The sequence below is a fragment of the Gadus chalcogrammus genome, chromosome 9 (assembly GCF_026213295.1).
Source record: "Gadus chalcogrammus isolate NIFS_2021 chromosome 9, NIFS_Gcha_1.0, whole genome shotgun sequence".
Classification (NCBI taxonomy): Eukaryota; Metazoa; Chordata; class Actinopteri; order Gadiformes; family Gadidae; genus Gadus; species Gadus chalcogrammus.
This window is the reverse complement of record NC_079420.1, coordinates 16,337,952-16,361,867: the sequence shown is the minus strand read 5'-3', so window position 1 is coordinate 16,361,867 and position 23,916 is coordinate 16,337,952. Positions and strand designations below refer to the sequence as shown.

At 44.5% G+C, this 23,916-nt stretch overlaps 1 protein-coding gene across 4 annotated transcripts in view; it reads right to left on the bottom strand.

Moving 5' to 3' along the window:
* LOC130388883 (F-actin-monooxygenase mical2b-like) overlaps positions 1 to 23,916 on the bottom strand; it is a 37,626-nt gene that overhangs the window by 11,291 nt on the left and 2,419 nt on the right. For 2 of the 4 annotated variants that reach the window (XM_056598452.1, XM_056598455.1), the window contains exons 2-25: positions 17,683 to 18,112; positions 15,647 to 15,854; positions 13,589 to 13,708; positions 13,221 to 13,322; positions 12,147 to 12,302; positions 11,847 to 11,947; positions 10,545 to 10,802; positions 10,175 to 10,290; positions 9,797 to 9,923; positions 9,444 to 9,534; positions 8,513 to 8,660; positions 7,106 to 7,305; positions 6,276 to 6,370; positions 6,024 to 6,095; positions 5,761 to 5,886; positions 4,924 to 5,082; positions 4,372 to 4,665; positions 3,697 to 3,837; positions 2,507 to 2,998; positions 2,168 to 2,269; positions 1,911 to 2,003; positions 737 to 923; positions 361 to 431; positions 150 to 249 (exon numbers count right to left, since the gene is read on the bottom strand). In XM_056598452.1, coding sequence (XP_056454427.1) covers positions 150 to 249; positions 361 to 431; positions 737 to 923; positions 1,911 to 2,003; positions 2,168 to 2,269; positions 2,507 to 2,998; positions 3,697 to 3,837; positions 4,372 to 4,665; positions 4,924 to 5,082; positions 5,761 to 5,886; positions 6,024 to 6,095; positions 6,276 to 6,370; positions 7,106 to 7,305; positions 8,513 to 8,660; positions 9,444 to 9,534; positions 9,797 to 9,923; positions 10,175 to 10,290; positions 10,545 to 10,802; positions 11,847 to 11,947; positions 12,147 to 12,302; positions 13,221 to 13,322; positions 13,589 to 13,708; positions 15,647 to 15,854; positions 17,683 to 17,946 — 3,823 coding nt within the window. In that variant the 5' untranslated portion in view covers positions 17,947 to 18,112. The remainder of the gene's footprint in view (positions 1 to 149; positions 250 to 360; positions 432 to 736; positions 924 to 1,910; positions 2,004 to 2,167; positions 2,270 to 2,506; positions 2,999 to 3,696; positions 3,838 to 4,371; positions 4,666 to 4,923; positions 5,083 to 5,760; positions 5,887 to 6,023; positions 6,096 to 6,275; positions 6,371 to 7,105; positions 7,306 to 8,512; positions 8,661 to 9,443; positions 9,535 to 9,796; positions 9,924 to 10,174; positions 10,291 to 10,544; positions 10,803 to 11,846; positions 11,948 to 12,146; positions 12,303 to 13,220; positions 13,323 to 13,588; positions 13,709 to 15,646; positions 15,855 to 17,682; positions 18,113 to 23,916) is intronic. The other 2 variants (XM_056598453.1, XM_056598454.1) reach the window with 2 other exon arrangements.

Below are 23,916 nucleotides of genomic sequence, written 5' to 3'. Positions count from 1 at the left end.
ATAGTCCTCTGAGCGGCTGCTCAGATGGGCCCTCACGGCGCTCGCAGTCTCACACACATGCCCCATTACCCGCCCGGGCAACACACAGACGGCACGGCAGGCGAGCCACGGCCAGCTCTGGCCGCGCCTTAGCCAGGAACCCAGGGTACCTGATGTCGGGGCTTGGGGGCCCACCGCCGGGAGCCCATTGGTGGCCCTAGATGACGACAACGATGACGAGCTAGATGTCCCAACGCCGTTGTGGTCACTCTGAAATGGGACACGACAAAGAAGGTTGAAGCAGATGTTAAGAATAGATTGAATGAGTGAAGGATCGGACAAGGATTCAGTTGTCTCAAAATGCATTGTAGCATGACTTACCATTTTCTTCTTAAATGCGTCCGGTTTAGTGCCTAATCGCTGCTTCACGTGGTTTTTACAGTAGAAACTCCCTGCAATAGCATGCACATTATCGCTTAAAACAAGTACATAATGCACCTATACCATTTCAAATCAAAAAAACTGAATGGTCACAAAAACATACAAATGGCAAAGAACAAAAAATGCATCATAAAACCAAGGACCATATAGAGGCAAAGAAATCTATACGGATTATAAAAACATGATTCATGTAATTTCTTACGTGCAAAATAGAATAAAAGCATTCTAACTCAGGCTTTAAGGAGGACACATCCTCGCCCGAAATATTAGGAAACCTCCGGTACAAACAGCCCCATGTGACCCGACCGTGACGCACCCTGCTGCGAGTCGAAGGAGTGGGTGCCGAGGCGCAGGGTGCAGCCGCACGCGGCGCAGCGGAAGCACTCCCTGTGGAAGAAGTGGCCCTCTGCGCTCAACCGCTCCATGATGTACACGCGCTTCAGGCAGAAGTGGCAGGTGTCGCTGCCGCCCAGGCCCGGGGCCGTGGCCTTCCTCACTGAGCCCTGAACCGGGGATGGGGAGAAGAGGCAGAGAGAGGCTTTAGACGTCGAGAAGGAACCAGAGCAGGACGAGGGCGCAAGGTTAGCCGCGATGACAGCACCCACTGATGGATAAACCCCAAAGTTCACCGTTCACAACCTCCCACAGTGGATACAACCCACCTCACAGTGGATACTACCTACCTCACAGGGGATACTACCCATCTCCCACAGGGGATACTACCCAGCTCCCACAGTGGATACTACCCAGCTCCCACAGTGGATACTACCCACCTCCCACAGTGGATACTACCCAGAAATCACAGCCAAGTTTCAATGCCAGACTACAGCTAGCTCAACTAGATAATGAGTAATTGCAATGTGCCAATACTTTTAGCCTCATCTGCTTTAGAGTCACTGCATATTATACAAATTTAACTCAGCAGATTGCCTATTTTCTGCCTTACAGATTTTCATCAGTCTCCCTGCAGAGAAGCAGGGATGGGCGTTATATAAGGCCATTATAGAAGCAAATCTCCTAGATGTGACATAGAGCTCCAAACACACTCAAGTCTTGGTCCATTTGCTTTGGCCTCCACAGATAGAGACAACGCAGATCCTATTGACTCCTAATGCCTTAGGACCCGCCAGCACAAAGACCCTGGCCCCTGGAAGGGCAGACATTACATCTGAACATGGCTCAAACTTATGTGGTTGCCAGTCGTCAAGGTACGCCATATTTAATCCTAACACTGAGTAGAAGCTCCACTCATTATTGTACAACCTCCATCCGGACAGGGCACTCAAACACTCAAAGGGTCCTCGCTAATTTTGGGTGATCAAACTTTAGAAAGGCACATAACGGATGAAGGGAAAGTGGGGTCCTTTTCCACCTTTAATACGTAAGAACCTGGGGTAGAAATTAAATCATGCCCTTCTTCAGTACAAATATATAAATAATTTGGTTACACAGCTCAATTACAAGTCTGCAAGCAAGCACATGCAGCTTACCGGCGTGGCATTGGGCCTGTTGATTGTCTCATAGAGGATCGCCAGTTTTTGAGCCTTGGCGTCAATGGCAGAAGACACCTTGCCAACAGTACGCTGGTGTTCACACCAGACGGAGGTAGGGGGAAAACAGGAAATACAACGTACATACGAAGAATAAGAAGGAATAGAGGGAAACAGAGAACAGTAAGAGTTAGGAACAAAGGGGGGAAAAGACAAAAGGAAACGGCGGTTCTAAACTGAGGTATTGGAGAAAGTACCTCTTTACTGTACTTCTGCGGGCCTGCGGGACAGCTGTCCGAGCGCGCTACAGGCATTCGAGTGATTCTTCTCGAGTTGAAAAGGGCCCCACTCCCCACGGACTAAAACAGACATCACAGTGAGGGGCTTTGAGTGACCACCCCTCAGAAGCCTCAACCTAACCATAAGCTTCTCAGATCTTCAAGATTTTCAAATCAACTAGGATCATTATTGTACAATAACTAGGTTTGCTTTAATTAAGTGTAAAAACATTTACAGATAAGCTTATATCAAAAGGGAGAGCAGCCTCCATACATCTGCCTTAGGTTCCGATATGCAGAACACATGCATTTCTTTACCTTCTCTTTGACACTTTCGGTCAATTTGCATCCGTTAAGCATCCCTAGAGATCCTCCACTGAAACTCTCCTCCCCGCGCTCCACATTGACTTTAAAGCCGTCAGTGGTGGCGGCAGGCATTGTCTGAGCGGCCGCACACACGTCATTGGTGTGAGACAGAGCGGCTACCGTCTGACACACTCGTTGAACCCCAGAACCCGCTGGGGGAGAAGGGGTACCCCGGTGTCCATTGTCACGGTGCGTATCAGAAGAGTGACCCTTCTCAGGGTTGTGTTTGTGTTTAGATTCATTGGGCCGTGCAGGGAGAGATGTGTCAGGCTTCTCTTCTGGCCCCCGTGGAGGGTGAGAGATGTGGGAGGGGAGAAGAGGGGTGGAGGAGACGCCCGAGATGGAGGGGTGAGGTATGGGGCTGTGGATTGCACGCTGGAGTGGAAGGCTCTTAGATGCGTTTGAAGAGGAAGATGAGGAGGAGGAGGATGTACGTAGTTCTGTCTATAGAGGAGGAGGAGAGAGTGAAACAGTGTAGGGAGCAAAGGCGAAATGAGGGAAGAGGAGAGAAGTCATTCTGTGGAGAGCATCCAAAGTTGGTTTCACACAGTCCCAGCATGCATCAGCAAGACAAAATTGGCAGTCAATACTTTGTTTTCCATTCGGAAAAAATATAATCAAATCATTCACAATAGTTAGTGCCTCCCTGGTTGTTGGGTGGGAGTTTAAATTACTAATTTAGATGATCATTTCTTTTCCATGAGCCTTGTATACGAGTCTCCAGATCACAGACAGCCAGTCCATCAAGCAAAAGTGCACTGCTCAAACAGGCATACAACCAGAAAGCATGACAAGGAGTTAGATGTCCTTTTAGATCATGCTCAACAAAAGGTTCTTGGAAGCTCTTTACAAAAGTGCTGAGTCTGGTTATTCTGCCCACACAGAAGCATTTTAGTCCAAACCCACGCGGCTCAAAAGGAGATAACAAGCAACAAACACAAAACCAAAACCAGCAAGCTCTTACATAAGGCAAATCTATCGGTTGAGTGATAATATAAGAGGAGATAGTTTAAAACTCTAGGACTCCAAGGTTAGTGATATAGACCATGATCAAGAATAACACTGCAGGCACACAAGCAGATCAGATCTCCTATCATGTTAAGAGATGAAAGCATGGCATCGCTGTCGCATCACTGAAAGACCTCCGGAGAAGGACGCGGAGGAGGAGAAGGGGGAGATGAAGAAGAGGCGGGCTGTGTGCTGGAGCCAGGGAACATGGAGCAGAGGATGCCAGCCCTCTCCTTAATGCTCCTCCTGGTGAACTCCCGGGTGGACACCTTGCCCTGCACACAGGGCCAGAGGCGCTCAACTCCACGGAGCCATGACTCCCTCACCACGCTAATGGTGGTTTCTTGCAAAATAACATGACAACGTCTTCACATTGTGATTGAATCAAACGGAGATGAGGGCATCGAGGGAATTCTAGCAGAACTGTTTGTATGTTTTCCATCTCTACCCAGTTCTCTATCTACTTCTCGATGTAGGATTTCTAAAGTGTACATGTATGCGACAATATGAGCAAAATTGGGCAAAAAGAAAGGGTATTGAATGTGTCATGACGACCTTTGGGGAAACGGAAGTGGTTATTCAAGTAGGGCAGTGTGCCAGCTAACTGAACGATGAAGAAGAGCTTCTAGGACAAAGTGAAGGTCATAGAATGGCCAGCAACCTTTGAATGTCACAGTTCTCTGCATGCATTTTTAGTCATCATACTTAAACCTGTGATAGAAGAGAACTTGAATGTCAAAATATAGAATTAGAGGGAGGGACAGAATAAGATTAGTACAGAGAGACAGCGAGCGAGGCCTGCAGTTCACCTGGCTATGTGTTTCGTCGTGCTCTTCAGCCTGATGATCGTCTCCTGGTCTAGAAGGAACGGTGTTAGAGAAGTGACTGGTGGAGGGGGCAGCAGGCCTACGCTCGGAGTAGTGTTTAACGCCATACGCCTTTGGGCTCGGCGATCTAGATGGGCTTGTGGGGCTCTTAGACCACGAGAGAAAAGGAGATTGGTCGAAACCGTTCTGAGTAGGAGGGGTCTCAGGGGAATACACAGGGCTGGTTGGCCGGGCCACGGCATTGGGATCCTCCAGCAAGCGAAGGTAAATGGAGGGCTGAGAATAGAGAGTAGGAGAAGGGGGAGAGGAAAATAAGAGGAAATCAGAGATAAAAAGAAAAAATAGTAAGAAAACAAATAAAAGGAAAATTAAGACTAGTTAAGTTAAAATCACACACACACACACACACACACACACACACACACACACACACACACACACACACACACACACACACACACACACACACACACACACACACACACACACACACACACACACACACACACACACACACACACACACAGATTTTACCTGCCACTTGGGGCGTGGGGGAGGAGGAGGAGAAGGGGTAAGCAGCTTTGGCTTTGCAAAGCGAGGGTTGTCCCCCTCCTCCAGCTCAGGGGGTAAAGAAGGGCTGGAGATAGGAGACGGTGGAGGGGAAAGGAAGGGATCTGAAGCCTCACCGTCAGACTAAGGGTGATGCACAGAGAATGAAGGGACAGGAGGGTAAGAAGGGAAGGCGAAACGACCCAGTATGAAAACAACAGGGAACGAAGTGGGCGAACACGGACGCGTCATGAGGAAAGCTCCTCCATGCAGTCCTAATGTAGTACATAAAGTACCTAAAAAAAATCAAATATAATCAAAGAAATGGTGTTGTACTGGCAACATTTTGTCAACAGCAAGCTCTCCTGCATCCTGTTCTTCATCTGGTTTACATAAGGACAAGAAACCACTAATTATAGTCCGACGCCCACTCAGCAGCTCAGCAACAAAACCCAAACAGACAAAGGCTGGGGATCCAGCCAGCTGAACACCAAAACGCCCACAAATCTGTTGTTCTCCTCTGCCAAGACTCCAACATGGATACCCCTTCAGCTACAAGAACACTTGACTAAGTAGGATGGCAAACAAAAAAGTAAGGAATCCTGTCATCAAAATACCTTTCAAAGATTATGGAGGTGCCAACATGGCAAGCTCCTTAAACGTTCCATTGTCATTCATGATCACTTGCTTTACTCAATTTGATCTGCAGGACAGACAGACAGACAGACAGACAGACAGACAGACAGACAGACAGACAGACAGACAGACAGACAGACCGTCTGCCTGAATACCCCAACAAGCGTGTACCTTTCAACCTCTCACCTTGTTGTGGAGCCTTGTGGACGAGGAGTTCTCCTCAAACTTGGCCAGGAGGCTTGCCATTGAGCGGTCCTTGTTTTCCTGCAGTTCTCCGTCGGTACCAGCAAGGGGAGCACTTTGACAGGACAACTGTTGGGTGGCAAGGAGACCGGGCAAGAGAGGTGAGTGAGAAGGGACAGAGGTGGAACATATTCAATGTTGGATTTCTACACTCATGTTATTTATGATTTAAGTGATATATCCTCCAAATATTTCATGAAACACACCTCAGCAAGGTAATGAGTTCCTTTCCGTCTTTTCTTGTTGGTAGAATCATTGTCTTCCAGCTTTTTGTCATTCTGCATGAAGATGGGATATCATAAGGTATCAGATCAACATAGCTTTCCACAAGTTTATTTCTGGATTTTGGCTCAGAGCTTTTGTGACTGACTGATAATATCACTACTTTTCTGTTTTAAAGTGTGTGCTTGACATAAAGAGGAGCTGAAAACAGGTTAGTATATGACCGTGTATTTTACCTTAGGGATTCTCTTTCTATGGTGAGGTTGGTTCAGGAGGGTGTGGTTTGTTTTGCCTGAAGACTTCTCATTATTCTCATCTGGTTCATTTGAGTCTGGTGAGACAAGAATTGTTGTCAAAATTATGAAAACATCACTCACTCTGCCTGATACCACTGGAATGATTTGTTCATTATGCCATTTTATCCCAAAAAGAAACACTGTGATTCAAGCCCCCTAAGGCTATATACACCGGAGCGTTCTCGCACAGTTTCAAGGTAAATTCTAAGCTCCATAGTGGACTCATTATAGGATGAAATATGAACAAGCAAGTACTGTTGCAGGGCTGTGATTGGACCCTCTTAAAACTATTACGAGGGCTGGCGGCCAACAGCGTCACACAGTGGAGTGTGCCACTCAACCAGGCACACATACCACTCACGGCTCTGGCAGCAGAGGCTAACCTGAATGTTTTGAAGGACTTGTGCAACATGCAACTCTACTCTGAACTGCAACTCTACCGGAACAAATGTTCCAATGGCTTGACTGGCATTGGTTTGGGCACGTAGGGACCCTGACATCACTGAGAAAGAAAAGATTAAGATTTGCCAACTCATATGAACAATGGCTTTAAGATCGTTCTCCCAGGGATCATACGATCATTTGATCCTTTGTTGTTCTGCATTTGTAAGATTCAAGCCAAATTAACAAAATGTTTCTTTGAAGTTCATGTGACGCGGTGTTGACGACGTTCTGAATTCCCGATACGGAATTCCACAGCCAGAGCCAGGTTAACCATGTCTCCAGGAAGACCTCGAGTGGGACTAGGAAACAGGAACAGAGGGCCTCACCGCCGTGGCCCCCAGGCAGTCTCCTGAAGGCTTCGTAGAACTTGGAGAGATAGAGCACCAGGAGGAGCTGGTCCGGCTGCTGCTCCAGGGCCAGCTCCTTCCCCGTGGTCACGGGCTGGATGCCAAACTCCCGCTCCGCCAGGTCAAAGGCCAGCTGGTTGTTGGACGCAGAGTCCTCTGCGGCCAGGGACTCGAAGTCTCTGAGGGGGGGAGAGGAAGAGGAGTCTCAAGATGAACGCTGGGGCCAGGGCGGGATGGAAGGAGGACAAGAGGGGAGGATAGAGGAAGAGTTTCTAAAAACAAAAAGAGTAAACAAGATGAACACCCCAACAAAGTTTGGGTGGTTCTGTTGAAATAGGGAGTGTGTGACTGAGATTACAGGGCGATCCAGATGCATCTGACACCCGCCTTCCGAGTTACAAGTGGGGAAATCTCCAAGCTTTTCTTGCGACATTTCACGTTGGCACGCCCCCTTTTGGTTGGCCTACCTCGGAATTCTGAGAGTATACCGAGTTCAGTGATGACGCTCTCAACAAAAATGGCTGCGCCGGTTGGTCAGTTTAATGTCGTTATGCATTGCACGGTCTTGCTGTTTGTGCAATACAATGTAAATTTTGTTTTCGAGTTGGTTTGCTAAAAAGTCTTATGTAGCGAACAATAAACAAAGACTAGCCAATTTCAATGCACAATCAAAAAGACGAACGGGAACGCTATAAGTGCTCCAGGACCGGAAATTAAGTCACTACTGCAACTCGGAAGGCTGGTGTCCGAGGCATCTGGATCACACCATTAGGCAGCATTTGTCCCTTATAATTGAAATTATAATTGATGATACTTAAAGCTTATTAAATAAAGATCAATATAGTCTGAAAATCGACTTCTGAGTTGAGGTCAGATTTAAATGCTTTGTATTGATCTATACACTTGATAAAAGGGTGATAAACAGCCCTGTCTGACAGGTGAAACAAGTTTCCATAGAACTAGACAATAGCAAACAAGGAAATATTGTCTCATTTTTCATACAAGGATGTGTATTTCCGGCTCAAGCAGTCACTTTATGAGTTGCTTTGCATTGCTGCAAAATTCTGTAAAGTCTTCACATTTTCCCTTCTTTCTGAGTAAAATTTGAATAAAGGACTAAACAAGAGACAGCTTCAAGGTTGCCCTGTGGTGAAACCTTTAGTGGTGCAACAGGTGCTGACATTGATGGACCAATTGAAATGCTGCCATATTAAAGGGGTCATACTCATCGCATTGAGCTTACATACTGATGAGGAAAGGGACTGGGAGTGACTTGAATGTGAGGCATCCAATAATCCGCAAGCTTATAACATTCCCTCCCACTGTGTGCTCGCATGCGTGCGTGGGTGCGTGCGTGCGTGCGTGCGTTCGTGCGTGCGTGCTTACATGAGGTCAGGTCTCTGGTGGTGTATGAGTGCGCAGAGGGCCAGGCCGTCCCTCCAGGAGGAGCCCAGGTCGGTGACCTCCACTCCCCTGTAGTCCTGCGTCTGCTTCTGGCACCAGGTCAGCAGCTCACTCTGATGCACCACCGCCTCTGACAGAGGGAGGCAGAGGCAGATAGACGAGTGAGTGAGTGAGTGAGTGAGAGAGTGAGAGATGTAAAGTCCTTTGAATTCTGCAGACTCTATTTCGTGTAGTGTTACAGGAAATTATAGTTTGTCAGAAGTGTCTCTCTTATTTACCATAAGATGTAAAACGTACAGACCAGTTAGGACTCTATGACAGACATGCAAACATTTTCCTCTCAAGATGACCACATTCAATACTTCCATTCCATACTACTTTTGTGACACTACAACAAATCCCTCCCACTCTGAACAGCTTCTGGTTGACTGACGGTAAGCCATACTGGATGTATCTGGCATTGTAATGAACAGCAACATGTGATCAAACACACATAGAATCTGCAAGACCTTCAGAGGGCCCAGTGCTAAAAATAATGATTGGTACCCATTTTATTTAAAGATTTTGAATATATTCCACCTTATAATAAATCCTCAAATGACAGTGTATCCAATAAATTGGAAACGTTCAGAGTTCAGAGTTGGGACACACATGAAGACACAGAGGCAGGTGGATTATTGAACAAAAAGGACAAGCAACGTCAACGCGCAAACTATAAACAATTGTGACGAAATTAGGCAACATTATCAGTATGGAGACACGATGTCAGTAGGATTCAAATCTACATTTGAATATTCAAAGTCTTGGATTTAACCTCACTTGACTTCCCTTGAGATCTAATACTAGAAGAGAAGGCCTGTTGAGGCAGAGTATGGTCCGGGGTGAAGTATCATTAGTTTGGCCAGCGCCTCACCTGTACTGGAAAAGTTGGTAGATCTACGAGAAGGTCCTCTCCTCTCTACCGGATAGGAGTGCTCCTGGCCGTTCATCAACAGATGACGCACCTAAGAGAACACATGAAGGCAATATATTTACATGGCACTTTCCTTTATACTTAAAGACACTTTACATAATAAGACAGAACCTAGAGAACAATAAACAAACAAGAAAAACATAAATGAACAAAGTCACATTAAAAACACATACAAATTAAAGAGGCAGAAAGCGGAACAGAGAGGTGAAGGAAATGAGCAGGAATAGATGATAGGATAGAGTTATGGGTTAAATATTTATCTATTTAAGTATCCTGTTGACTGTCACCCTGACCTGATGTGGGCGTATGACACTGGAGTTGAGGTTGGGGTAGCGGGTGCTAGGCTCAATGGAGTACTGCTCAAAGTGTTTGTTGATGTTTTCAGTGGTGGTCTGAGGCAGCAGCCGATACAAACTCTCCCTGGAGAGAGAGAACAGGATCTAAAGCTCAATGACATCTTGACATTAAAGGGCTCTTTGACTTGATGATAAAAACACATGGCAGGAAAAGGGCTCTTTGACTTGATGACAAATAACAGGGAGGAACGGTCATTTAAAATAAGAGCTCGGTAATCTAATATTGGAGCATCCGATTGTCAGCATCCATGACCATCTTCCAAAATCCATGCAAAGTGCAGAATGTAGCACAGACCATGGGTCAACTAAACACACCTCTCAGCCAGTACATCCAGAGGGCTCCGGCCCTGGGTCCAGCCCCTGACCATCCAGGCTGTATCGAAGGCAGCCAGGAAGCCCCGGGCACAGCCGGTGCCCATGGGCCAGAAGGGCTGGGGGCAGACACCACAGAGGGATATGAGTGGGGAGACACCAGAGAGAAGGAGGGCTCAAAGCTGGGAACACACAGCTCCCCTCGAAAAACAGGACAATGACAACAGACAACAACAAGGCTTCACCTCTGCACGTTCTTCTCCGAGCAAACTGAGCTGATGTTTCAGACAGATACATACTCTCTTATATTACACAAACGCTGAGCCGGGCGGATCGCCTTTACGTCACACGTAACCCTGCACACATACGGTACCTCCAGCAAGCTGTCCCCCACCAGCGCCACCAGCACCTGGCGGCCGTGCTTCTCCCGCAGCAGCGCGGCGTTCTCCGAGGCGTACATGGAGGTGAAGTCGAACATGGTGACGTCGGGCTGGTCGTAGGAGTTGACGGCGTAGTCCAGCGACGGCAGCTGGTAGTTGGTGCCGAAGTCGGCCGCCTCGCGCGCGTAGGAGCGCAGCGCCTCGTTGTCGATGTTGTCCCGGTGCAGCAGGCGCTCCGTCTCCATGTGGTCCTGCGGGGGGAACACATCGTACCGCCGACTCAGGACAACCTGTTTGGTGTGTCAACGTGTACTGCGGGAACTAATGATAAAGGTCTTGGACATCAAATCACTATTCAGAATTATTTTGCAAAATTTCAATTAATTTATCTGTAAATATGACTTATATTATTTAATTTTACCTATTTTATCCTTTTCTATATGTTGCGCTATGGGTCGGAGACAAACGCAATTTGTCTTGCACATATTTTGGAATCAACAATAAAGCTGACTTTAAACTTAGAAATGGGTTCAAAGAACTAGGAAATAAAATATGAACTAGAAAATGTGTTTATGAATCTGAAAATGAAAATATTGGCAACTACAATCAATTATAACAGTTATACACCATCCGGCCTGCATACACACACGCGTGAGGCGATAATGTTTATTTTGTAACGTGGGAGCCATGTGGGAACTTGCGGTCAGGCCTGTGCATGCATACACACACACACGACGCAGGCTCCAGGAGGGTATAAGGGAGGGACGGGTGGAAATTCTGTGTGCGTAAGCATGTGAATGCCTCTGTAGTTCAGTGAACATGATAGCATGTTATATATCTAAATATAGATCTATATCTATGTCTATATATCTATATATTAATATGTGTGTACCTGATAACTTGGCAAATACTTGAGGAGGCATCTGCCTCTTCTGTTAAGATGTCATCTTCATATGATCCAGGCAGTTTCCCCATGGTATAATAATAACCTTGTTACCCCCTCTAATCCCTGCAAAGACCATGGCTCCCTGAGGTTTGGCAACTCCAGCTCATAGTGTGCGTGTGCATGTGTGTTGTTGGAAAGGAGTGGGGGGTTGATTCGTGTGTGGGCACAAACAATTACAGACCATTTCATTCACATCCCCCCACTTGTTGACAAAGCATGTAATGCAATGCCCTTGCACTCCCTTTTAATAGCACACATGCAGATGTCTGCGTAATGTCACTTGGGATTCTCCAATACGTCCCTCGTGAGAGTTTACATTAGCACACAAAGAAAAAGAAAGTGAACTCACGTTTAGGATGACACCTTTGTCCAGCAGGCTCTGCTTCTTAGCAGTCATGACAAAGTAGTGGGTGTTGTCTTTGTAGTAAACTATATTCTCCAAGTCAATCCCTGTCATCATAATAATTGAGGTGAGTCATGACATTGATTCAAGAGGCCGACTGTGACCGGGTTTCCTTTTAACATTATCTACGATCTATTTGTATACTGTTCTTAGGAACTGCAGAGCTGTTTGCTATAAGTGCAAACCAATAGTATTAATTACTATTAATCAGATGAATGCATGTCAGTTTTAGGTTTATAAACTGACCCGTTTCCTCCTTGAGGTCAAGGAAGAACTTCTGGTTGAATATGAAGGCCACCCCACTGATCTCCTCCACGCTAGCTTCTGCCGTGGTGTTCCTGTTCACAAAGTTGGCCGTGATGGCGATGGCCAGCTTCCCACGAAACTCCTTCCGACTGAAACCTGTGTGGGGTTAGGATGGCACAAGGAGGTGTGATCCATCATTAAATGTAAAAATGTGGGATACATGGTAAGTTATATTAGGCATTGTAGTGTTGGTGGTTGTTGGCTTGTTTTAGCACCCTAACCTGGCCCCAGTCATGTTGCTTAGACTCTGTGGCTGGATGAGGCTGCAGACCTTTGGTGCATTGGTGGTGCATTGGGCAATATACGGATACAGTATAAACCAGCCATAAACACACACACTCAAGGAGGGCTCTGACATCCGATATGTTTAGACTCTTGGGCTGGGTCAGGTAGCACACCTGTGGTGCATTGGGCATACAATGCACAGTGTAGACATGTCTGTACTGTATTCGCAACATTTTGCTAGCCAAATTTTCCCAACAATGCAATAAACCGGTTTCTTACATCAACTACCCGTGTCTGACAAGACCAGTAGAGCCACCTGGTGGCATGTGTAGCCACCTGGGTGGCAGGAGCAACTGCTACAGGTATAAGAAATTAAAAACCTTAACAGAACAAATGTATATGCAAACTCAAACGCAAACGTTTCCCTCCTAGCTGAAATGTAAAGGGTCTAAACCACCAACACATACTATCTTCCATCTGAAACTATGTCAACAGGAAATGCTTTTCTCGGTCAGCAGTGCAACATGCCTAACCTCATTTCCGGTTGGAACCTAATTTCACAGCGGCTGACTTTATGATGAATGTAGGCTATATTAAATCCACAAACCACACATACAACATCGACCACTTTAAATCACCAGGGTTCGTTTGATGTGGACTATCCCTCACCAGGTGTAGTTTCAGTGGGATTATCTATCCAGGGTTAGTTAATGGGACTATCCATCAGCGAGTTTAAATGGAGTGGGCCTTCCGATCACCGGGATTCATTTGACTCAGACTACCCCTTACCATCTAAAGTATTTTTGCGTCCATCAGCTCCGATCACAACGTCAAAGTCTATTTCTGTGACAGGATGGTCCGATGGCCGGATCGCAACTCGCCACCCAGGACCTTAAATCAGAAAACATTGAAAAAAAATAAAAAATACTGTAGCAGTCCAGAGCACAACTTGATCGCTCAGATTAGCTGTTTTAAGATCAGCATCATACCTAAATATTCATGTCCCCCAATAGAGTGAAGGCAAAACCAGAGGGATGATTTTGGTAATAACGATTATGTTCTATCGTTAGCCATACAGTAGAGATAGGAGTAATATTTAGCATCGATGTGCTTGTGGAAGACTGTGTCCAAGTACAGACACAAACACACATACTTACTGTCGCTGTCGCTCTGGTCCTCACGTGGCTCCAGGAGTTCCACAAACTCTACGTTAACGTGAATCTCCACCCCCAGGATCAGACACACCTTGATCAGCATCAGCTGGAGCTGGCGGATACCTGAACACACACACACACTTTCATTTTCTTACTCAAATAGTACATCAGTATTGACCAGGAAACATTGTTACATCACACAACAATATAATGTTTCTCTCAGTTCTTCTCAGTTTCCAACTATGTGTGTTACATAGTCATTGGAATGCATATGTGAACCAGGATTTACAAGGCCGTCAAATAGAAAGTAACAGTTGGGGCGAAAGTGAAATAGATCCTGACTTCCCCAATTATTGGCAGTGATTAAGTAAATGAGTTGTAAATGAGTTGAGTTCTATAGCTGAACAGTGCACTCATACTGCTGTCACACAGACGGATGTCTTTATCTGGTAGCATTCCCCTACCATCAGATGGAACCGAAAAGAACATGACAGAACCTTTAGCTGATATAACAAGTGAGGCTGGCGAGATAGTTCAGTCAGCATCTTTGTAGGGGATATTAATACATGGCACGGTTGCTAAAGCTGGACGGGGGGCAGTCTGGGTGAGTGGGGGTGGAAACATCCCACAAGGAAGTTAGATTCTAGAGAGACAAACAGCAATGGCTCTTACAGTTGACAGACACACAGAGCCAACACCAACACTATGTGATCCGTCTCCCTACCAACCCACCTAAGCAGCAAATCCAACAGATTGTCATTCAAGCCTGGCTTATGAAGGAAAGCTTTGCCTTTGTCGGCTCACAAAATCCCATCCGTGTGGACTGTAGAGACGAGACAAACCCATGGGAAGCCATAATAATATTTATGGTCCCGGAATACTTTTTGGTTTCTTATAATAAACAAGAGGCAGAAGGGTAGCTTTACTTATTTGTTTTTCATGCGTGTTCCACTAACTGTATTGGCAAATTGTTGTATTTGTAGTTGCCTTATAGTAGGAAATAATCCTTGCAGCAGGAACAAAAGCTTCAACCATTTTTCAGCCCCATTATATAACGATGGGGTTAACATTTTCAATAGTAGTTCTAAAACACCAGTCCAACAAATAACTACAAAACCCATTCAAAACAATGGTCATGGTGACGGTGGTTGTTTGGAAGGTCAGGAGGGGTTTGGGAGGCATACGGGTAGGACCTGGATGTGACACTGGTTGACCAGTCGTCCATTGCTACCAACATCGCTACGACAACCCTCTCCTGCAGATCCCTACAACATCAGGAGGACACATCCCTTCCTCAACCAGAGGCCACGCAGATTTTGGTCCAGACTCCGGCCATCTCCCTTATGGCTGCTCTGACTGCATGGGCCATTTGCGCTCTGCAGGTGATCCAGAATGCAGCAGACTGACTGGTCGGCAACCTACCCAAGTCATCCTACAACACACCTCCCCTCCACACCCTGCACTACCTTGCCGGGGCTGCTTGTATCTGATTAAAGTGACCTGCCAACCTTTCTTTGACTGGCCATCCTACATCCAGGACATGGTCAAACCCTACACCCTAGCCCGTCCCCTCCTCTCTATGGCTCCTACGAGATCACTACGATAAGGCACCAGCTGACTTCCAACAAAATAAGGACATTTGAAACTCTACACATCTTCCATCGCAGACAAAAAAAAATAATCTAATTTTGTTTCTATAACTCAGCACTTGAAGCGTTTGGCTAAATGAATTAGGGCTGGCTCAAATGTATATCAGGCTTCAGATATTTGTTAGGTTTCCAAACGAATATCTGAATATTCAGTGAAGAGAAAAATGAAAAAAAGGTCATAAATAATGCGTATGATAAACAAAACGAATTACACAATGCTGAATTAAGATTAGAAAACCAACGAACAAAGATCTGAATATTAGAATATTTAACCTCAGCCCGATTATATATATGCACTTGACCAATCCTGCACTTTTTGGGTTCTATCTTCATGGTTGAATGCACTTAATGCAAGTCTCTTGGACAAAAGTGTCGGCTAAATAAATGTATTGTAATGTGCGGCCAGCCTCACTGATGTGGTCGAGGGACCCGGCGCAGAATTTGCCATAGAAGTTCTTGGCTCCCAGGGCCCGGAGGTCGTGGATGGTGTAGGGCCAGAGGTGGAGCACGTTGTTCCTGGAGAAGGTGTCCCTCTTCTCGATCACCACCACCTTGCAGCCCAGCAGTGCCAGCTCGATGGCGGTCCGCAGACCGCACGGCCCACCGCCCACGATCAGACACTTGGGGACCAAGAGGCAGGGTGGGGGGGGGGGGTCAGAGAGGAGGTAGCAGGGTGGGTTGACACGTATGGCACAAAGAAAGACACAGCAATAATAGCTAATACTTCTTAAAGACCCTCACTTTTCCAATCCATTGTCACTCACTGTTTTTTTGCATACTATGACATTAAGGCAACAATGTGTGTAAACAGTGTGTATTAGTATATTTGTAAAGTGTCTTTTGCCTTCATTTATTCATTGAAGGATTGTTGACACAGACATTTGTGTGTGTGGGTTTTGCATCAGGGAGTATTGGATGATAAGGGTAATTAGAATGTGAATAAACAAAACTGAAGTCCAGCTTTTCACCGACCTGAGAGACCAATCTAAAACTGCCAACCTCTATTTTGTTTTACTGATACAATAAACTGCTAGAGCTGCTGCCCCCGGACCTGAACCCGGATTGAAGATGAGGATACAATAAACTAGAGAATAAGAGAGGGAACGACAGAGTGGTTGAGGGAAGGAGAGAGAAAAATAAGGACGAGGAATTGTGGGGAGGAAGCTGGAAGTCTTGTCAGGAATGTCTGCAGTTGAGACCCACCCTGCCGATGGCCCGGCTCCAATTCCAAACTTTTCCCAGTCAGAGTTCCCTTGAGGAGTGCAAACTTTTCGCTTTAAGAAGAGACGCAATAAGAGGAATACATCCAATACGTCATGTGTATTTATCTGTTCCAATAATGCAGTGTTTCTGAGTCTTTCTGAGTCTCAGATAATGACTGGGCTGGTCTTAAGAAGGAACTCCCTACTTTGGTCTCCTTATCAGTAGGGTACAAGCCTCTGGCCTTCCTCTTGGGGGGGTTCTTACAACTTATCTATCTTGACGAGATGTCATTCTTCTACCACCAAACATCCTGACCACAAATGCCTCTCCAAACCATTAGAAATGAAGTGCTGTGCTGCTTTGGCAAATCAGGATTATGTCCAAAAGAGAGAAGAAATAACAAACCAAAACCACCCTGGTCATCAGTACATGGATAACATTTGTTTTTGCTGTCACAGGCAAAGCAATTAAATGTAGGCCTTTCCCAAATGTCAGTTTGACCAACTCTGGATAATGGTGCTGTACGTGTGAACGCAAATGTCAGAGTCCGCCCCTCTGGAGTTTAACCTACCAGGCCCTTAGCGTAAAAATCAGAAGAATCCGAGAGGGGGAGAATGTGGATGTTGCTGATGTGTTGATGACGCTTTTATCATGCGACTGGCGTGGAATGGGAGTGAATCTGCTTTGAACTATTTTCTTCTTGCCTGTAGCCACTTCCAGCTTCTTCAGCTTTCTATTAATATTGTGGATATCTAAATAAATGCAGGGTTGACATCACCAAAAAAGAGTAAGAATTACAGAGTTGGTAGCCATCTCCGATGTGTTGTAAACAAAACACTGCTGCATATTTTTTGTGTCACATCCTGCCTCCTACACCCTCTACCCAGGTGCCTCCTATCGCCTTAAGCACACAGTACACAGAGTATTTCCAACATAGGTGAAGATGTCTGATGCGCCTTATTTCCTGTATGTGTGAAAGGGCGTATAGATATAGAAATCCGGACCAGATTCACCAGTGTTTTTGGAACCAGCTGCGGAAAAGAAAAATACAATATTGAGACAATTTTTTCATGGACTTAGAATGGGGATGGGGGTTTCGGTATCCAACCACAACAAACCATTTATAAGCTATGAAAGAAACTAAACTCTCGTCGCTTCCGCCAGGGCTTAACAAACAGTAGAAGCAAAAGGGACCCAGACTCACAGACACCATTGATCTTATGGTGTTAAAAGGGTCTTCCTTACCTTGGTGCCTTGGCAGGCTTCACCGTGGTTATAAACCTTCTGTCCGGCCCTCTTGTCAAGTTTGGTCCACAGGCTTTTGACCTTCCAGGAGCTGATGGCTGCCTTCAAGCGGCTGTAGAAATGTGTGTAGTCCAGCGGGTCCAGATCCATCTGCCTGCAGAGGATGCTAAATGCCTGCAGTGTCCCCTTGCAGGTGGTCGCTTGGACAAATGTCTCAAACAGCTGGCCGGCCTGCGCCGTACGTTCGTCCTCCGTCTCGCCCATCCTCCCAGGGAGGTGAGGGGCCTCTCCTCAGTCCTCACTTTGGTTGCCTCTTTTTCGTGAGTCTTTTCGTGAGTCTTACTTACTGTCTCCTTCACCTCACTCCTAGTTCGGAGTATCAACCGAGAGTGTGGCTTAACCTGCTTCTGGATTTCATGGCCTTTTGATTCTTTGAAAAGAAAGAGGGAAAAGAAGGCTTTAGAAATAGAGTGGAAGTCACCAGAGAATAGCATTCATTGCTTGTATTTGGTTTTATACAGGCGATACCCAAGTGAGTAAATTACACCCCATAGCAAACAAAATAAAATCCCACTAATAGCCAAAGGGACTTTGTAACCATTGTGCTATAAAAACAGTCATCCCCAGTCAGTTCAAGGAAACACGTGGTTCATTTTTCACTCCACATACCCTTCCAGCATGCTTCAACAATGTTGTGGAAAACTCTGAAATCGTATCAAGGGGAGGTCGCATTCCATATGAGAGGAATGCACGTAACACACACTGGAAATAAACCGCTGAGGTCGCCCTGGTTGGCGTCCAGAGTGCCCTGTCCAGTGTTCTATATGTAGGACCCATGGGCACACAGGGTCTACTGGTTATGCGACAAATATGGACCTTATCAGCCATTATCTCTGCACAGGCATGTTGCTTAGTATCCAGCACAAATACTGTTAACAATAAGGACCATATAATGTTGGGTTCAAATGTTCATTGGCTGGACATATCTTGTTCTCCAGAAAAGAGTTGCTCTGGCTTCACTGAATGCCTGATATGATAATAAACAAGCTGCACAAATGGAAGGATTTCAGCAGAATGGTCACATGTGGGAAGGAATATGTAATGCCGCCCTGTGGGTACATGCATTAGCTTAAAACTCACACTATCAGCATTCCCATGGATCACTTCCAGTAGGCACACAGATACCCAAACACAATTAGATGAAGTTCATGTCCTTCAATAACTGTTATGATAACTGATGATATGATAACCTGATCTCCCACTGAGCAGGTATTAAAGCATAGATGCACTCTGAAAACACAACACTTAACAATAACTGTTGAAAAGCACTGAATAGAAGAAAGAATTAGAACTTAATGTGAGCTGCTTCCCAGTGTGTGGGATTTAATTTTTAGGTAATAGTGCTGCGCTTAGAGTACACAGAACCATCAGCTACAGTGAATCATTGCATTTACATTATTACCAATGTCTCTACAGTGTGCAACTCAACTGACTGCTCCATCATTCTGTTTCAGGCGCAATCTGCACCAAGTTCAAGAGTGGCCCATGGGGGGGATCAGATCTCAGCCAACTAACATAGCTTGGCAGCAAACACTAACCTCTCAATTTCTACACCCACACTTACTGCAAACCACGCACACCCGTGCACACTATTTGAAGTCTGTCTCAGTCTTCTTGCATAGTTTCCAAACTCTTACAGTTATCTTGAAGACATATAGAGGCTAGGTTAGTAGTAAACAATAGGTCTTTTGTCCAGGAAAAATAACAAATAAATGTTAATGAACTTGCAGTACCAAAAACACGATTTTTGTCTGAACAAGGTAACAAGGTAAGAAAATGTCTTTCAATACTCTTCCCAAGCATGGACTCCAAGATTCAATATTTCCAAGCTAGCCTATATATAGCACTGCATGCATACTTTCTTCCCTGGGATTTGGTACAAATTTCAGAAGACCTCATGATCCACCCCCTAACCCATTGAAATTGGTTATGCGGTTGGGCAAATTTCTTTACTTGTACGGTAGAGTAACTAAATATACTATGTCTTATATATTTCACATACTTCACTCTGCAGGAGTTAAATATAAACAAAATACAGGCCTAACCAAGTATTCAGTGTACACATCCTATGAAAGTCACTATCTATATGCTGCAGCAACATCATATGTCATTTATAACCACAACAGAACCCCAAACAGTGATGTGAAAAATATTACTTTTTCTTGATCTTAATTATATATCTTTATAAAGGTCATCGGCAAGGTACAGAGGCCCGGCCCCAGGAGAGGGGAAAACGGTGCAATGCCCCCTCAGCTAAATATTTTACTCCCCAAGTTTGATATTAATTAGGGATGCACTGATGCATCGGACGAACATCGGTACCGGCCGATATTCGCGTTGTTGACTGCCATCGGCGTATCGGAAAATATGACATTCACCGATGGCAGTGGCCGATGTTTACATGTTTAATGCTTCCTCCTCTTGAAACGTCACTGGAACATGTCTTACAAACTGCATAGCGCTGATCTTTCTCCGAGACGAAATACTCCCACACGAACGACATTTTCTTTCACTTTTATTTGTAAACAAACCACACATGCACGCTGTCGTATCACTCCGCAAGCGTCCTCGGTTGCTAAGCGACGTCAAGGTCTTCTGCGGACTATTTCTCAGCTGATCGACATTACGAATGCTGGTAACAAATGAATTGTAAAAAGACACACCGTGTGAAGCTATTTTTTTGGCCATAGTTTCCATATGCTAATGACTGTCATGCAGGCTGTGTTCAGTAAAATAAATAAAGATCTGTTTTCGGCGCATGTAGGCCTATCTGCCTAAGCCCAGGTTGAAATAATTTTGATGTTGAATGTTGATGGAGCAGTTGTTGAAATATACAGATTGATTCCATACAAATCATAAAACCCTCTCCCTGTGTCATTGTGTGTGCGTGTATACGAGGTGCTTGTCTGTGTGCGTTTGTGGGTTTGTTTCCCTGATACAAAAGGGTAAATAAATAACACCAACAAACATTGGTATCGGCATCGGCTAAATTGTTATTTTAAACATCGGTATCGGTATCGGCCAAGAATTTCACAATCGGTGCATCCCTAGTATCCATATTTCCGATCACACTATCTCAAAAAAGGTAGGCTGCACCGAGTTGGTCCTGCATACAAAATATGAAACTTGCAAAGAGTGCACCGTATTGTAATGGATTTACTGTATAGGGTGTGTCTAACTCGTGAGAAGAAACTAGTTCTGGGGAGTTAGTGATGTGTTGACAAGAATGAAACGATAAAGGAGGAGGTTTGTAGGTCAGCCTGAGGGAAAGGCAGAGTCTTTGTATACCCAAAAGGTTAATTCTGTGGTATTGTACCACAAGGGTACGGACGTCAGCTAACCTAACACCAGTACACAGTTGTGTTATGAAAATACAAAAGGCAAGGCATATGATAAGGTTTTTTAAGTCATAACATATAATAAATGCAGTAAGATCAACCAAAAAAATAATAATAAATAAAAAGGTAGAGGTCAGACAGATGTGCTTTGATTAATAATTTAGTTTGATGAGGGCAATGGTCATTAATATTCTCTTACATGTATGTGTGGTTGTAATCTGTCAGTCTAATCAGTCTAGAGCAGTCTAGTTCCTGATTATATGCCAGAAGTTTCTTTCTGGACCGTAACCAAAAATATCTCCGTACCAGTATAGATATAGTTATATAACTTTGGACTGCAGATAATGGTCGCAACAATAAGATAACCTTCCAATAAACATATGCACTGTCAAATGTTTCCGCAGAAACTGTTTAAGACTTAAGAGTCATCCGGACATATAACAATTAGGCTAATTTATTTGAATAATAAAACGTACAATAACATACAACAAACATACATTAGTCGGAGGCCTCACATTAATCCGAGGCCTCAGATGGAGGTGTCCGGCGTCGTCGCAAGGAGAAGTGAAATGCATTGGCAAGCACTTCTTATACAGTGGCAAAGTCATCAGAAAGGCTCAGAAAAGAGAACAGCTCTGCTCCCCAATAAAACGTTGCATTGGTTTACAAGATGGCGGTCAACAATTGATGAAACTCCTCATGAAATGTGATGGACAGATCCATATGTTGTTTCCTTTTCATCATCTAAGCTTTGTCCCCCATTCCTTGCACTGTCTAGCCGCCCTACCTGTTCCCAGTGTGTATCCACAGGTTCACGGTAGCGTTTTGAATACATGCTTTGCGTTGTGCCGGCGAAATGCACATCGCTTGGACCCCTGGATAACTGCTTGCAGTTCTAGTTTGATTTGATCATTGACAATTACAATGTGTGGAGACGTAGTGCCTTATCTTATCAGTTGGTGACCTTGATCTCCGACAACCCAAAGGGCCTCCTGGCAAGGGAACACTCAACAAATGGCAGTTAGAAAACTGAATGGAAAATATAATTTTCCCATTACACTCTCTGATGTTAAACAACATCAGCGGTTGCTTTTCAAGTTATCAAGTTGACTAAAGAATGCAAAGCAATACAGGTTATCGGACCTGATGTCTCTGAAATAGCAAAAGATAATTTTCCAATGATTTACTGTAGTCATCTGTCAAGCAGTATGCCCTGTGTACAGCACTGTATCTTAAGTTGTTGTGAGACACCTAATTTTCATTCGACACTTTAAAGGTTGAACACGTTTTTAACAGAGACTAAAGCCAGGCATGCTGTTATTCTTTATATACGTCCCGGTATCGACAGTAAAACATGAACTGGGTATTAAATTAAGCCTTGAAAAATGCTGACTATTTCGTCTAAATCATTTTGGGGTCTATTTGACCCCAGCATTTCTGCTTCAAAGAACCAAACAGTGTCACAGGATAAATGTAACTTAGGAACAATAGCTGGAAGACATTAATGTTCATACTCAAAGATATACATCTAACATTAGCCAGCCACTGTCCCTATGGTGAAGCAGGCTGTTTAATTGTGAGGTGCCAAGAAACAGGCAACACTCTCTTTATTTGTCTAGATTAAAGATGAAATGTTTGCCAGAATTTGTAAATGGGCTAGAATTGGTTAAACAAAGCTGAATAACGATTCATAAATAGCCTTAAGCTGATGTAGTTCACATGTTTGCAGTCCTTACAAGATCTGTTCAACCATTAAACGCACAATATCTTTTCAGCCCTGCAAGAACACACTAACATGCAAATATTGATATATTCTTTTGAGAGTATGCCTACGAGAAACTAATTTTATGTCAACACTACAGGGAATAGAAACTGTACTCGGCGATGAAACAGCAACTTCCTCATCGGAAACGCACACCTGCTTAGATAATTAGCATGAGATGCAAATATTAGAGTACATACAAATCTTCCAGAGGAGTACAATTCAAATCAATTTAAAACAGTAAGATTATAGTGAATAGTTTCTGATTAGTTATGTTCAAATCCATAGAAAATGTCCGTTAATTGTAATGAAGTGATTATCAAACCCCCTCGGTACAAAGATTTCACTTGGTTAAAACCAAGAACTAAAAGGGAAAACAAGCTACATACTAGGAGCTACAAACAGACATGTGATATTAAGATTATTTAAAACAGATTTTGTGTTTGCCGTGGCCAGATGCAGAGACAATTTTTCCCAAATGAAGGCCATTTATGACCTGAAATAAACAAAACTCCCATGGCAGTCACAATACATTATGATTATCGTTTTGTCTTCAGTTGATACAAAGTCAGATATAGTTAGCACAGGATAGCACATGAAATGATAAATAAAATAACCACACCACACCAGTGTCAGGCTTGCATGGGTAAAGACAATAGCCAAGTAGGGCTAGAGACAATATGATTAAACAGGAGAGGATTCTTCTCTCCAATGTGACCAATAACCGATAACATCCAATTCATAATCCGGTAAACCTATTAAGAATAAGCAAAGCTACAGGCCAGCTTTGGCCAGAGAGTTTACTCATGGCTGCAATGCATCAAGCGCTCCATTGGTTCTGGAGTAGATCTGGTGAATCTTAAGTGTTACCCGATACTGCATACTCCATATCTTTGCTAGAACAATCCACAGCTTGGTTAAGCAGGACCTTTAAGCAGAACAAGCCCAGAGGAAGTTTAACTGTCTGGTACCGTTGCTGAAACTTAATGTATTGCTGAGAATATATTAGAAAGCTTGATGTAAACCAAACTGGTTTAGAGTGTTGCTTGTGGGCTTAGCCACCATTCCTAATCC